Here is a 12733-nt window from a genome sequence, read left to right as displayed (position 1 = left end):
TAACTAGATCAGAAAGGACAAGTGAACACTTATGATAAGGTTTCTTTTTTCTTTTTAACAGCAGATCATATTGAGTCATCAGATTCCACACTGCTCAGATATTTGTAGTAAGCATACACTATCAGCAGAGAGTACACAAGACCAACTATAGGGATGATAATCAAGATCTATAGAGATTCGAACAAATAATACGAAAACCCACCTATAATAATGACCTGAACGGATAGTATAACCGGTACAGGCTTCGATTTAGCCAGCTGAACAATGGCCAATATGACATACAAACCGAGTATGAATACATATATGATCAACCACATAAGGACATAGCCTCGCTTGCGCTGTATTATAAGTGTGTAGGGAGTAGTCTCTAGCCAAGGGAACTGAAGCACTCTCTCACCTTGGAAGCCGCATAGATAAGCAGTATGGAGCTCAGAGTTCCAAACACCAGGATGGGGCACAATATGACGGGAGCCCACCACTTGTTGGCCGTCTCCCTGATGAATATCGAGTCACCCTTGTGCGTAATCAGCTCCCCGACGTGGAAACCCGTGAGGATGCCTCCAATGATCATGCAACCTACATTCAGGGGCAAGAAGAAGCAGCACTTCTTCAGAAACATTCCGCTGATATCCCAGTGCTTTGCGGTGAAATGTAATATTTATCGATTTCTACATGAATTTTGACCGAAACTCTTGAAAGCAAAGATCAGTTGATCGTAGAGTTGGTTAGGGCAACTTTAAAAAGAGTTCTTAAATGTATTAAATCCAAATTTTTGGCCGCAATTATTCAGCTGACCCACACAAAAAACCCATTACAGCGGAACTGCAATGCCATTTTTCACCAGATGTTGTTGATTGAAATTGTATCCAGCTAAAGGCTGCCACGTGCTGCCCTTACAACATAGAGCGGGCCACGCCCCTGCCCTCGAATGGCTGCCAAATGCCCTCGTGAAGTTTCAATTTTTTGAAGTTCAATGCAATTTTCCGGCCACTGCAGTGTCTGAAGTCGTGCGCCCAGTCCAAAGTCGTGACGCAGCAGATCCAAAGATATTTGACAATTGAATGGCAGTTTGTCTGCCAAAAAAAGAGAAAAATAAACCCAGCTAGAAGGAAGGTTTGATTTTCAATGGCTGGCAGATTTGGTTACTTTAAGTGTTTTGGTAATGAATAAATTGGGAAGAGCCAAATAGTAATATGTAAAAATATTTATAATATATATCTAAAATGTTAGGAATATCAATTATGATTATATGTAATTTAAATGGTTTTAACTTCAGTTACTATTTTATTTACCTTTGGCCCTAAGTGGTTCATCTAAGGGTCTTCGCCTTCCCTGTTCCTTTGAGCTAATGAACGCCAAACAATGGTCAGTCCATTGTGTACATTTAATAACAATTTGTTTGAGCAAATTGCTGTCGAAACATTGCGGGGGCCGCGCCCAGTTCCATATTGAAACCGCAAAATTGCAAACGGAAACTCAGTGCGCAGCCGAGACCGAAGCTCGACCCCAACTCGAAATCGCTCTGGAATCAATTCGAACTGAACCGCGCCGAACCGAACACAATGACCTCCAGTTAATTGCGTGGCCCGGTCTCTCGTGCCGGTTCCGTTTTCGATTTGGTCAATTCCAGCTCAACGCGGCAAGTGACAGAAGTTGCCTTGTTTTTGGTTTTTGGTTTTCGGGGCGGTGGGGGCGTGGCAGTTCTGGTTGCAGTGTCAGCTTAGTAAATTATGTTGTAAATTCGGATCGGGTGTGTGGGAACCAAGTGCTGAGGGTGCAACGCCAACTCTATTTTGGGGATATTTGTTTGCGCAGGGTGGTTCGGAATGCTTATTACTTGTTTGGGGGATTTCGTTTCGGAATTATTAATTTTTTTTTTTTTTACTTTAAGTTTATTTAACTATTCTTTAAAGTGTTTCCTTCTGTTAATCTATTACAAGAACAATTTTTATATTTTAAATGTGTTTTAATAAATGTTTTAATAAATTAGTTAGTTCTATCTTCACCATAATATATGGTTAATAAACTCCCATTGCTTCCCTGGTTGCCATGACTTATTCCACCTGCTTACAGCTCTTCAAAGTGGAAAGCATATCAGGTTGTCGACCCGCTTCCTGCTTCCACAGTCGTATATCAATCAGCGAACTGGCCGCATATCTTATCGCAGGTTTTCTCCGGCGACTGAACATAGCACCTTATAAAAGTGCCCATATATTGCCTTTAGCCCCACCATAAAGAATACGATTCATGCTATCATCGCACAAATATTTGCGAGCCAATCGAGGTCTTTCTTGGCATTTTTGCTAAACCTTTTCAGGCCTTCGATAACTGAAGAACTGTTGAGTAAATCCTGAAGCTAGGAGACAACCCTGAGTGGCAGTAATTCCACATTTTATCGGTCGTCGTCGTCGGTCGCCATAAAAGTATTATTAGGTCTGGTGTGGAATTCGCTTTCGATGACCGATCTGCGTTATAGTATATTCCGAACTTCAATTAAGCCTCACACCAACCAGCCATCCGTCAATCAGTCAATCCGTCTGTCAGTCAGTCACTCAGCCAATATGTCGCTGCTCCAGTTTGCAGCTGTGTGTGGGCCTTTGGCATCTCAACTTCCGCCTGCTAATCAAATCGTAGTTGAAGCTTTTCTGATCAGTATTCGCTTTTGTATTTTAAAAACACTTTTTTATTTGCTTCAATTTCTGGGTGGGCGTTACTTACCGGTTTTGAGGTCTAAGTCGTTTTGCTTGTAATCCACGGGCTCCACGGGCTTTGTTTGGCCCGAAGTTCAGCTCGGTTAATAAACAACTTTGGCTCGTGGCGATAAGAAACTATAAACCAGTGAGGAAAGCTTAGCCGCATATGGATTTCTTGGTGTCTCAATTTTTTGGTCTAAGTTAGCAATGCAGAATTCGTGTAGGGAACACTTTGAAAGGAATTACGATAAGGCTCATAATTCATAATTATTTCGAGATTATGAGGAAACAGCTTGCAGTACTTACCACTACTAAGTCTACCTTATTCTACCTTCATTATTCAGCTGATGCAATTATTTTTCAAACTTTGAGCAAACTTTGTTTCAAATTTAATTTGCTAAACTTCGCTCTAACTAAAACTTGAACTTAGTTGGCTGAAAAGGCAAGCAAATTCCCACCATAAATCAGCCCAAGTCCAAAGCTGCATTCAAAGGGGATTTCTAATCGAATGCTCTTAACTTTTCCATCCTTGCCAGGATAGACAGGCGGACAGGATAACGCAAAGTGCAGAAGGAAGAAAAAGTTGCTTTCAGTCAAGTGTGTAAATGTGGCCAGCGAAACTTATGTGAGAAAAAGATATTCCCCTAAAAGCCCCTTATTTACGAGCAACGCAACTTTAATCAATTGAACCCATTTCTGGGCAAAATAAACACAATAAATCCCGAACTAAAATGGGCCAGAAGCCCATAATGGTAATTAGTGGCTTGGTTAATGGGGAAATGCCTCAATTAAGCCCAGTTATTGTGTAGCTTCGAATGACAAGCAGAGAGTTGAACGCCCCAGTGTCCTTTTGGGGAATTACTACTGTGAAAACTGTGGCGCTGCCTCGAAAACTTACAAAATCTAGACATTTCGCCTGGCACTTGTACGTACATATATTCTGCAAATATAAAACCCCTTGTACTCCTTGGCCCATCCAATCTCTAGACGCTCGTTAGATTTAATGACGCCGCATAGTTTGCGCACGCACGACATCATTTCAGCGACTTTGGTGCCACTCTCCTCCCCTCTGGCACCCAACTTAAGTGGCATAGAGACCCAGTTGCAGGACCCATCTGCGTCTCTATCTGGGGCCTTGTGTCTCTCCATTGAACCGTTAATTTGGGTGAGAACTTTTCAAAGGGAAGCCCCTAGCCCACCCCCCCAAGCGCATTATTCATTCTGGCCGCCTAGCAAAACGCCAGAATGTCACATACTTTTGCGGATAATTTCGATCCCTCTCCCTTTCGGAGGGGAAAAGCTTCCTGCCGAGCTGAAGCCATTGTTCGCAGCAATAAAGATGCTGTCGATATGGCGAGAGCTCCCTCAGTACTCGATTGTAGTAGTCCTCCGCCGAGATTGAATTTTCTACATCTCCTAGGATAAAGTGGCGGTGCCAAAGGAGCTGGGAACAATGAAGTGGTAAAGTTTTATAACCATTTGATGGCCCTGGGAACAATGTGTGTATATGTCTAGGGTCTATATACTATGTGTAAAAGGTCACGTCATATATGTTAGAGAATCCCCTGCGTTGCATGCAAATATATCCTGCTTTAATTCAGCATAACACAGCAGCCATCATAAAGAGTGAAAAAAAATCTTAAATTTAATTTAATACATAAAAAAGAGTTCTATGACATTTGGCTTGCTCACGCGGGCTTACATTGGGTATGCGTGATATGTAAATTGTATGTAGGCTAAACATGAAAATGCCATCCATATATTATATGTATTCAAATGTAAGTTTACATGCATAAAGCGAGCACATTGTTATGCGGCATGACAGGCGACTACAACATCAGCCATTACCGGTAACAAGATATTCCTCGTTATTAATTAAAATGTTTTGTTTTCATTAATTTTGGCGCTGCTCCGGGCGTTTCTTTATTTAATTAAATACCAAACAAATTAAAAATTTAAACATGAAACAAAATAAACAAACGCTGACAACGCTGGATGAACGGCAACGAAATGGTAAATGGAAATGCCTTTGGTCAACCACTCTGCGTATGCGTAATATGCGACCTGCTGCACTGCGATGCCATCGATACACAAATAAATGCTGATTAAATTTACACGCCGCAATGTTTGACTCGCATCTGATGCGCATATCCGAAACGCTGGGCTGCCGGGCGACACTTGTATCTTCGGGAAATCACTGCGAATAATTGGCACAGGTGGCCTTTTGGTTTAAGGTTGGTGGCTGGCTATAATGCACTCATTAATACTTGCCCAAAAGCAAGGGTAATACCTTGAATAATGTATATTCGCAGCTCTTGAGGGGGTGTTTAATTGTTCGGAATGGCAAATATTACTTTCTTTACTTTATTGAGTGGCCTCTTATGAAAGACATCATTTAAATTTAAATTGTTTAACCAATCAAACAAATATTTTATATTTATTACATTTTTAAAAGCTTTAAAAATTTTTAATTTTTTTGATAAAGTGAAGTAAATGATTTTGTTATAACGTTTGGACTTTAAACAAACGAAAATTAATTTTTAAATAAACATCTAAAATTTTAAAAAACAATATTGGCATTAAAGTAGTTAATTTTTACAGTAGATCTGGCAATTTAATATATTACCATATATTGTTAATATATATTTTATTTTACTGCAACTCAGGGTATCTATATCTTCGACTATCGTACCGCATTCTCCTTTCATGGTGCAATAAATATTTATTAATTTTTAAGTTTAAGTTTAATTTTAAGTGACACTAAACCCGCAGCGGTTGTTGGTCAAACACCTACGCAAATATTTGGTTGCAAGTTGCAACACTCGTTTTTCGCTGTTTCTCCCTGCAGCGCGACAACGAGGCAACTTCAGTTGCAACTACGAAATGTGTCAAGTACAGCAAACAGTTACAGATTTATGGCTGGGAGACCCCTCTTTCGCCATCTATGTATTCCCCGCCCCCCAAACACACGCGACCAGGAACTGTTTTCCATAAGCCCACTGCACCTCGACCCCCTTTGGAGTGCCAACTCCTCCCTTGTAATTCAATTAAAATGCAAAAAAAGGAAAAAGGCGCCTCAGGCATTTGCAAATGGAGCAAGAAACGAGATAATAAATAGGGACGAGGCGGGGCACAGAGGCATCCAATGGATACGTACGTATCCATGACCACTGTGAGTGGTTTCTTTTTTCTATTTTTCTTTTTTTAGCCTGCGGACAGTTCTCGATTACATTATCGTGAACAGACTGAAACCACAAAATATTTTCAACAAAATTTCTGACATTTTATCGGCAGACAAACAAATAATTTACAAACTTGCAAAGCCAAACAAAAAGGCCAAATATTTTGGAGAAACTTTTTGACTGTTTGCTTTATTTTTATTTCCATGTGAATCCGGGATTCTCGTTCATAATACCCATTTATTATGCTGTTTTTGCGGAGGGTTGTTAATTTTTTGAGGAGATAGAGCGGACAAAAACACGGCTTTGTTTCTTTGTTAATTTTTTTATGGCTATATTATTCGGCTAAAAATTAAACGGTTCAACCAACTTAAATGTATCAACATGTATGAGTATCGGCCGACAAATCGAATTGTGTAAGTCGCCCTCTAAGCGACCTTGACTGTGAAATTGTATATTTGTTTCGCCGCTTTAATCGCTTCATGTATCAATGAAAGTTGCATAAAGCCGGGTAATTGAGTTGAACAATAACAGCGGAACAACAAAAAAATCCATGGGGGAGTGCTACAGTTCGGACAAAAGCCAGAAGTAATTGAGGCAATTTGATTTAAACGAAAAAAGTAGCTCCAACAGGCAGTGAAACTGTCAACAAATGAAAGCCAGAAATAATTGCAGAAAGTAAACAAAAACGTTAGTTACAGTTCCTTTAAAACTGTAAGCATATGTAGCTGGAAAATCAAGTTAAATACGTGTGATAATAGTTACAAACATAATCATAAGCCACGTTTTTTTTTTATTCCTTACTTTAAATTTAAATAATTATTTTCTTTTTTTTGCTGTGCTGAAAACTGATATTATTAGTCCCATAAAATAGGCATTCAAGTTGGCGTTTTAAAATTGATTATAGCTTAAACTCTATTACAGGTTCTGTTTGGAACACCATAATATTATGCTAAACCAACTAATTGCTTGGAATATAAAAACACTGAAGTTACCAAGCACTGTTAGTAAAAACCATGTGGTCAAGGTTTCAACCTGTGAGTTAACCTCTTAAATGTTTACAAAATTGAAAGGTCGGCTTCTAAACTAAAGTATAAATAAAATAATCGCTAAAAACCAACAAACGAGGTGACGAACCACCGCTCTTAACAGTGCGGAAAGTTTAAAGCATTTTTGGGGGCGCTCAAGTGTTGCAGGCAAATTGAACCCAACGCAAGTTCAATTCCAAAAAACTCACAAAAAACACTCGCATAAATGTAATTTCCTCCTCATGTGTGTGCCATTCTGGGTGAGCTGCCCTCTAACTAAATTTTTAATGGCACTTTTATGTTGTTCTACTTGCTTCCCTTTTCTTTTTTTGCAAATTTAAATTTGATGTTGGTTTTGGGTTGCTTTTCAATTTCCGACGCCCCAACGCCGAACAATGAAGCACTTCCGGTGGCCGTGTGTATGTGTGGCCTCAGATTATGTTCATTAGTTTGCGTCAATTTGTTTTAAAGCGAATGTAGAATGTTTATATGAATTCAGCACTGAAGCGGGTGGTAAACCCTCGAACCGGGTCCATAACGGATATCATAATTACGATGATGATCTGAAATGGGGAGGTGTGGGTGCTCGAAGTACCAGCATTGTTGTGGGGCTCCCATATTACTAACGATTAGCCATTATTGAGCAAACCGAACTTATTCCTCTTCTCTCTCCTTCCGTATCGTTGCAGGTAAGAAACCCGTATTCAAGATCGAAGTCCAAGTGCCGAGTATCTCAATCTCGCACTTCACCGTTTATGGTGTACTTAAATCACAGCTCAATTGGTGCGAGTCCAGTCGAGTTGAGTTCGGTTGAGAAGGTGCCTGAGTTCCTCGGCAGCTCATGTCCAAATGCAGACGCTGCCTTTAAAGAATGGCTGTGCCCACACAGAGGAAAACGATTAAGTATTTGGTACTTAGTACTTATGAGATATAATTAGGATTTTGGGAATGCGATACTTGCTTTTTATGGGATATTAATTAGAGTGTGTATAAAATAGTAGTGCAACTGAAATGGGAGAAGTGGTTTGTATTCAAGGAGATATATTTTTATTTTATTAAAGCTGCTCTTCATTCATTGTGAAGAACGCATATACAAGATTAAAAACTTATAAAAGTAAAGTAAATACTAGTGAGTATAGTGGGACTTACGTAAAGCTGTTTGTCGAGTTTTAAAGTAAGTCATATTTAAATTCATATGAACTAAAACATACTTATTAACAGCTTTATAAAAAATGGATCATTTTAGGCCACAAAATAATAAGATCATGAAAGAAACACATATTTGCTTAGGTATTGTAAAAAATGTCAGTTCTATTATCAAGATACAAGTACTTAAAACTGGAATGTTTCAACGGAAACGTATTGATCATTAAATACAGCTATAGATGATTTAGGATTTTACTTGTTATTGACTATTGATTTGTTCCCAGTGCAGGCATAACTGTGCCAAAGGCACATAAGTGTGTGCACCAGGTTGAATGCCCCGTCCACCGCTGCCACGCCCCTTTCTCGTCCGCCTCCTCCCATCGCTTAGCTGCAGCCACTTGAGCTATTTTAACGCACTGCCAAAGCGACAGGGGCGGCGACGGGAAGGGGGCTAGTAAGTACGGCCTGCTTCCCATCTCTTTGGCAGCAAATATGCTGGCAATTTAGTGGGCGTGCCCGGCCCTAGTTGAAACTAACGCCACAGAAAAGAACTTTTGACGCCAGCAAAATGCTCGCAGCGAAATGTACTCAAACTCAAGGGGCGGGGGCAGAACGGGGATCGCAGAAAATATCTCGAGTTCATTGCTTGTAAAATTGACTTTGGCCGAAGGAGAGGAGAACACAGCCTGCAAGTCAGACTCAAACAAGCCGCAGATATTTCGATACAATTTTCCAAACAGTTTGCCTTTGCCATTTTTTCTCTTTGCAGCATCCACGGCAAGGCATTTCCCTATAGAAGGTAACTACTTCTTGGGGTTACTCAGTTCTGTAGTTTGCATTTTGTATAATACATTAATACATTTGATTCCTATTTTATTTACAAAGTATTTTAATGTTTTTGTGATACAAATTTTAAAGAAATTAAGAATATTTAATTTGATTTTTTTTTGTTACTTTCATGAGAGGTATTACCCAGACTCAACCTTCAGTTAGATTTTATCTCCCTATTGGACTTTTCTTGCGGTATCTACCTTGCCTTTTCTCCACTACCTTTCCTTTGCTGGCTTCGGTTTGCGGCAATTTCTGTTTTCTCGCAGTTTTTCCGCCTCATTTGCCATAGACACTAAATGTCCTTCAGCACGGCTTTGCAGCTTTTCCAGCCTGCCAGCAGTTATCTTTTTGGATACCGTGCGGCTGGCCAAATTAAAGTAGCAAAAACTCGTTTCTGATACGGCGCACGTGCAGCATCGGCGGTTGCAAGTTCCTAGCTTCGCGCCGCAACTGCCAGAGTCTCCAATTGCAATTTGGCAGAAAGTAGAGTGCAGAATGCCGAGTGCCAAGGGGCGCGCGGTTGGAGGGCGCAAACAAGCGAAGTAAGCCGAAAAAGATTTCCCATTTGCCTGCTCGTTGGTGGCATAATTCGCGCGCCAGGCGACGCCCCAAAACATACAGTTGGGTTTGTCTGCACTGGAAAATAATATAAGTACTTTGAATCCAGTTATGAAAAAGTCGAGGTTCATTTTTCATAAATAGGAGAAATACCATACCATCTTAAGATTTATTTTATTTATCACTTTTTAAGAAACGTAAAACTATAATATATGAGCCATAAATTGAGTTTGACCTCAAAGAACTATGACATTTACATCACTTATATACCTGTATTTTTTTCAAATATAGTAACTCTTTTTTTTGCCTAAATTCTACTTTGTAACCAAAGTCTACTATTTAAATCTGTTGAATACTATACTTTTTGTTAAATAAGTGAAGATTGTTAAAAGTGCCTAACATATATTTTACTATGTAAAGACATTTTCCACTGTGCACATGTGTCCCCTTCTCTGGAGGGAACTGCCATCGATTTACGAGCTGTGAGATTTCGTGCCTGGCAATTGGCAGCATTTTTCCAGCACTTCGGCTTGTTTGTTGTGGCTCCAGACTCCGGACTCCACACACCACACACCACAGTCCTCACTCCAAACACTTGGCTGTCGGTCTCTGAATCCTTCGTGGATTCGATGGCCAGCTGATAGCTCAAGTGTCTGGCCACATGTTTATGGCCCAAGCCCAATCGCGAAATGTTCCCTAATTACAAGTGCCACTCGGCCGTCGAGCGATGTTGACCCAAAAACAGGGGGAGCTCGCATTCCCGGGCATACTGCTCCATTTTCAGGTGAAACAAAGTCATCATTAGATGCAATTTGTGTCCCGTTCACCTCTAAGGAAATCACTGAACCGTAAATAAAGGGCCAACGAGACCGCAGCCAAAGTCCAGAGATTGATTTAAACCAAGATCGCCGAGTGGGCAGTGGGATTGGGGACGAGAATGGGACCAAGAACAGGGGCTCAAGACTGCCAGAGCACGTTCCGTTGTCAAATATGGCTGCGGTCAGTTTTTTCCAGCGGCCAAGAAAAGTTTTTTCCTTTTTTTTTGCCGTGGCAGCTGCAACTTTAGCTCCATGGCTGCATAAATTTTCGCATTCGAGTTGCTCTTACCATTTGTGGGCACCCTTTTGCCTCCGTTAACCGCTAAGTTGCAGCCACTAGAAAATGGAAAAGAGTCCCACAAAAATTCAGATTGAGACAATCCGCCTCACAGAACACAAAGGAACATGGCTTGGGCCCTGCTGTACTGGCAGAACTAGGAAAATACACAAAAATCCTAATCGCTGACCAGCTGGTTGGGGCCATTTTCACACTTGGCCAGGCAGCTGGATTTTATCAGCCATTCGGTTTCTGTATGTTTGCAGAGCCTAAAAATATTTTTGCCTCTTTGGCGGTTTTTTTTATTCACACCTGAAACTGAAATTGCAGTTGCAGTTGCATTTGCCGGGAACTCAAAGCGTTTTTTGGCGGGTTTGTTTATGAACTGCACCGATATGAAGTGAGTTTCCAGCTGCCACATGCCACATGCTTGGCGTTAATTGCCCTGCTAAAAGATTGCGCACGCTGCGTATACTTAATTGCTTGGGCTGGAAAGTAATGTGGGGTAGATCAAAGTAGACCAATGGTTTATTTGCACTGGAATAAGCTTTTAATACTGATCTATCTTAATTGTGTACACCTATAATGAAATTAATGGGATTTCTTTGGTTTAGTTTTTAATCTTAATCTCCTCTAACAAGTAAGAAATATTTTACTTAGTATACTTTTGTGTTAAAAAAATATTTCCTATGCTCCATGTTAAATCTGTGTATCATTTTTCAATAGAATAAACAGAGAACTAACAGTTTTAAAACAATATTGTTATAATGGCATTCTACTCATGCGATTTATAATTTTCTAAAAGGTTTTCAGTAGGATTTTTTTTTATTCTTTACCTAATCTAACAAAAAAGAAAACGTTAGTATTTAAATATAAAATTGTATTTCCTTTGTCAAAAATGACAATGTTTTGTAATGCAAAACAATATTATTTTAAAGCCTTCCTGCAAATACGATACCAATGCAAAGGTCTCATTTGTCTCGAACTGATCTTCTCTGATCGGCTTTTGATCATTTGATGCCGTCTCGAAGGGCTCGGCCCCCAAGCTGTCACCCGAGGTTGACTTCCACCGTTGGACATCACCCAGCCAGCCACTCAGCTAATGGCTGCCCCTCGCCGACTGTATCCGTCCATGTCGATGTATCTCGGTATCTGTATCTGTATCCACTGACTACAGTGTGCCTATGCGCTGCGCTTTCTTTCCTCTGGCGTTTGGCTGCCAGTTGACCGATGGCAGTCTATTTGGGTCACCATAAGCTGCCAGCACTGAGTGGCATCAGTCAGCATCGGCGTGTTGGAGTCTCTGCGATTGTTGGAGTGTTGGAGCGCACTGAGACGGAAGTTTGTTTGCCAACTTGTTTGCAGTTAGCCACTGTCCGTTGGCCAACAGTCCGCTGTCCAAGCGTCCGTTGTCCGTTGTCCGCCCGGTGTTGCATTGATTGGGCAAATGGCTGCCAGCATGTCCAGCGGTCCCAAAGAGCGGTCTTCTTTTTTAGGTCCCCAAGCATAGTCTAAAAAAGAGGTCAAAGTGACTTAGGTACGTAAGGATGTGCAAATAAAAAGGGAAGTGTAAAGTGTATAGACAAAATAAAATTTATATAAATATATATATATATATATTGCTGGTGAATAAAATAGAAGAAAAATGGTAGTTTTGTACTTAAAGTCAACGGAATTTATATATTCATAATATTTGTGAGGTCGCAGTTCCTCATTTGTAATAACTAATGTTTTATGTTAAATATTGTATTGGAGAGTAAGAACCAGAAAGTTAACCTTTTTGAGACATTCTGCGGGAGATCCCTAATAATAAAATAGCTATCCTACAGGCTGTAATAATGCAATACCATTAGTAATCCTAATAACATTTGGACCATTATCCTAATGTCTTCTAAAAACCTTATCAAATGTAGTTCGGTGCACGCCAACTATTGTTACATTTCACCCAGCTTTAAATGAAAATTCCTTGCCTAAATAAATCGAATTTTCCAAGGTTTGTCATCAGACAACCTTTGCAGCTTAGCCACCCCCAAAACTATAAAGAAAATTCCTTAAGGATTTCGCTTTTCCTATTTACGCAGTGAAATGTATCATTTTCATTTGCTTTTTTCAAGGGTGGCTTAGCTTTTGCCCGCCCCTACTCCTTCCTAAGCAAAGCAAATTGGGTGGGTTTTTCCCACAGAGCTCTCCGAATGCTTCCTGC

General features: G+C 40.2%; 2 protein-coding genes across 5 annotated transcripts in view; one reads left to right on the top strand and one right to left on the bottom strand.

The window, feature by feature from the left end:
* Positions 1-12733, top strand: part of LOC108036903 (AF4/FMR2 family member lilli) — a 67628-nt gene that overhangs the window by 35519 nt on the left and 19376 nt on the right. The window lies entirely within an intron of this gene.
* On the bottom strand, positions 30-726 carry LOC108036904 (uncharacterized). The gene is made up of 3 exons (XM_044092401.2): positions 398-726; positions 203-338; positions 30-145 (listed from the first exon to the last, which is right to left on the bottom strand). The coding sequence occupies exons 1-3, from the start codon at positions 617-619 to the stop codon at positions 66-68; spliced, it is 438 nt and encodes a 145-aa protein (XP_043948336.1). The 5' UTR covers positions 620-726; the 3' UTR covers positions 30-65.

This window comes from Drosophila biarmipes, chromosome 2R, assembly GCF_025231255.1.
Source record: "Drosophila biarmipes strain raj3 chromosome 2R, RU_DBia_V1.1, whole genome shotgun sequence".
NCBI lineage: Eukaryota > Metazoa > Arthropoda > Insecta > Diptera > Drosophilidae > Drosophila > Drosophila biarmipes.
This window is presented reverse-complemented; position numbering and strand designations above follow the sequence as displayed.

What these genes read in the sequence shown, in the direction of transcription:
- LOC108036904 (XM_044092401.2), bottom strand. Translation starts at nt 619, where the DNA reads ATGTTTCTGAAGAAGTGCTGCTTCTTCTTGCCCCTGAATGTAGGTTGC. An exon ending in TTATCTATGCGGCTTCCAAG is followed by an intron (nt 339 to 397) that starts GTGAGAGAGTGC and finishes CTTATAATACAG; the next exon opens with CGCAAGCGAGGCTATGTCCT. An exon ending in CGTTCAGGTCATTATTATAG is followed by an intron (nt 146 to 202) that starts GTGGGTTTTCGT and finishes TCATCCCTATAG; the next exon opens with TTGGTCTTGTGTACTCTCTG.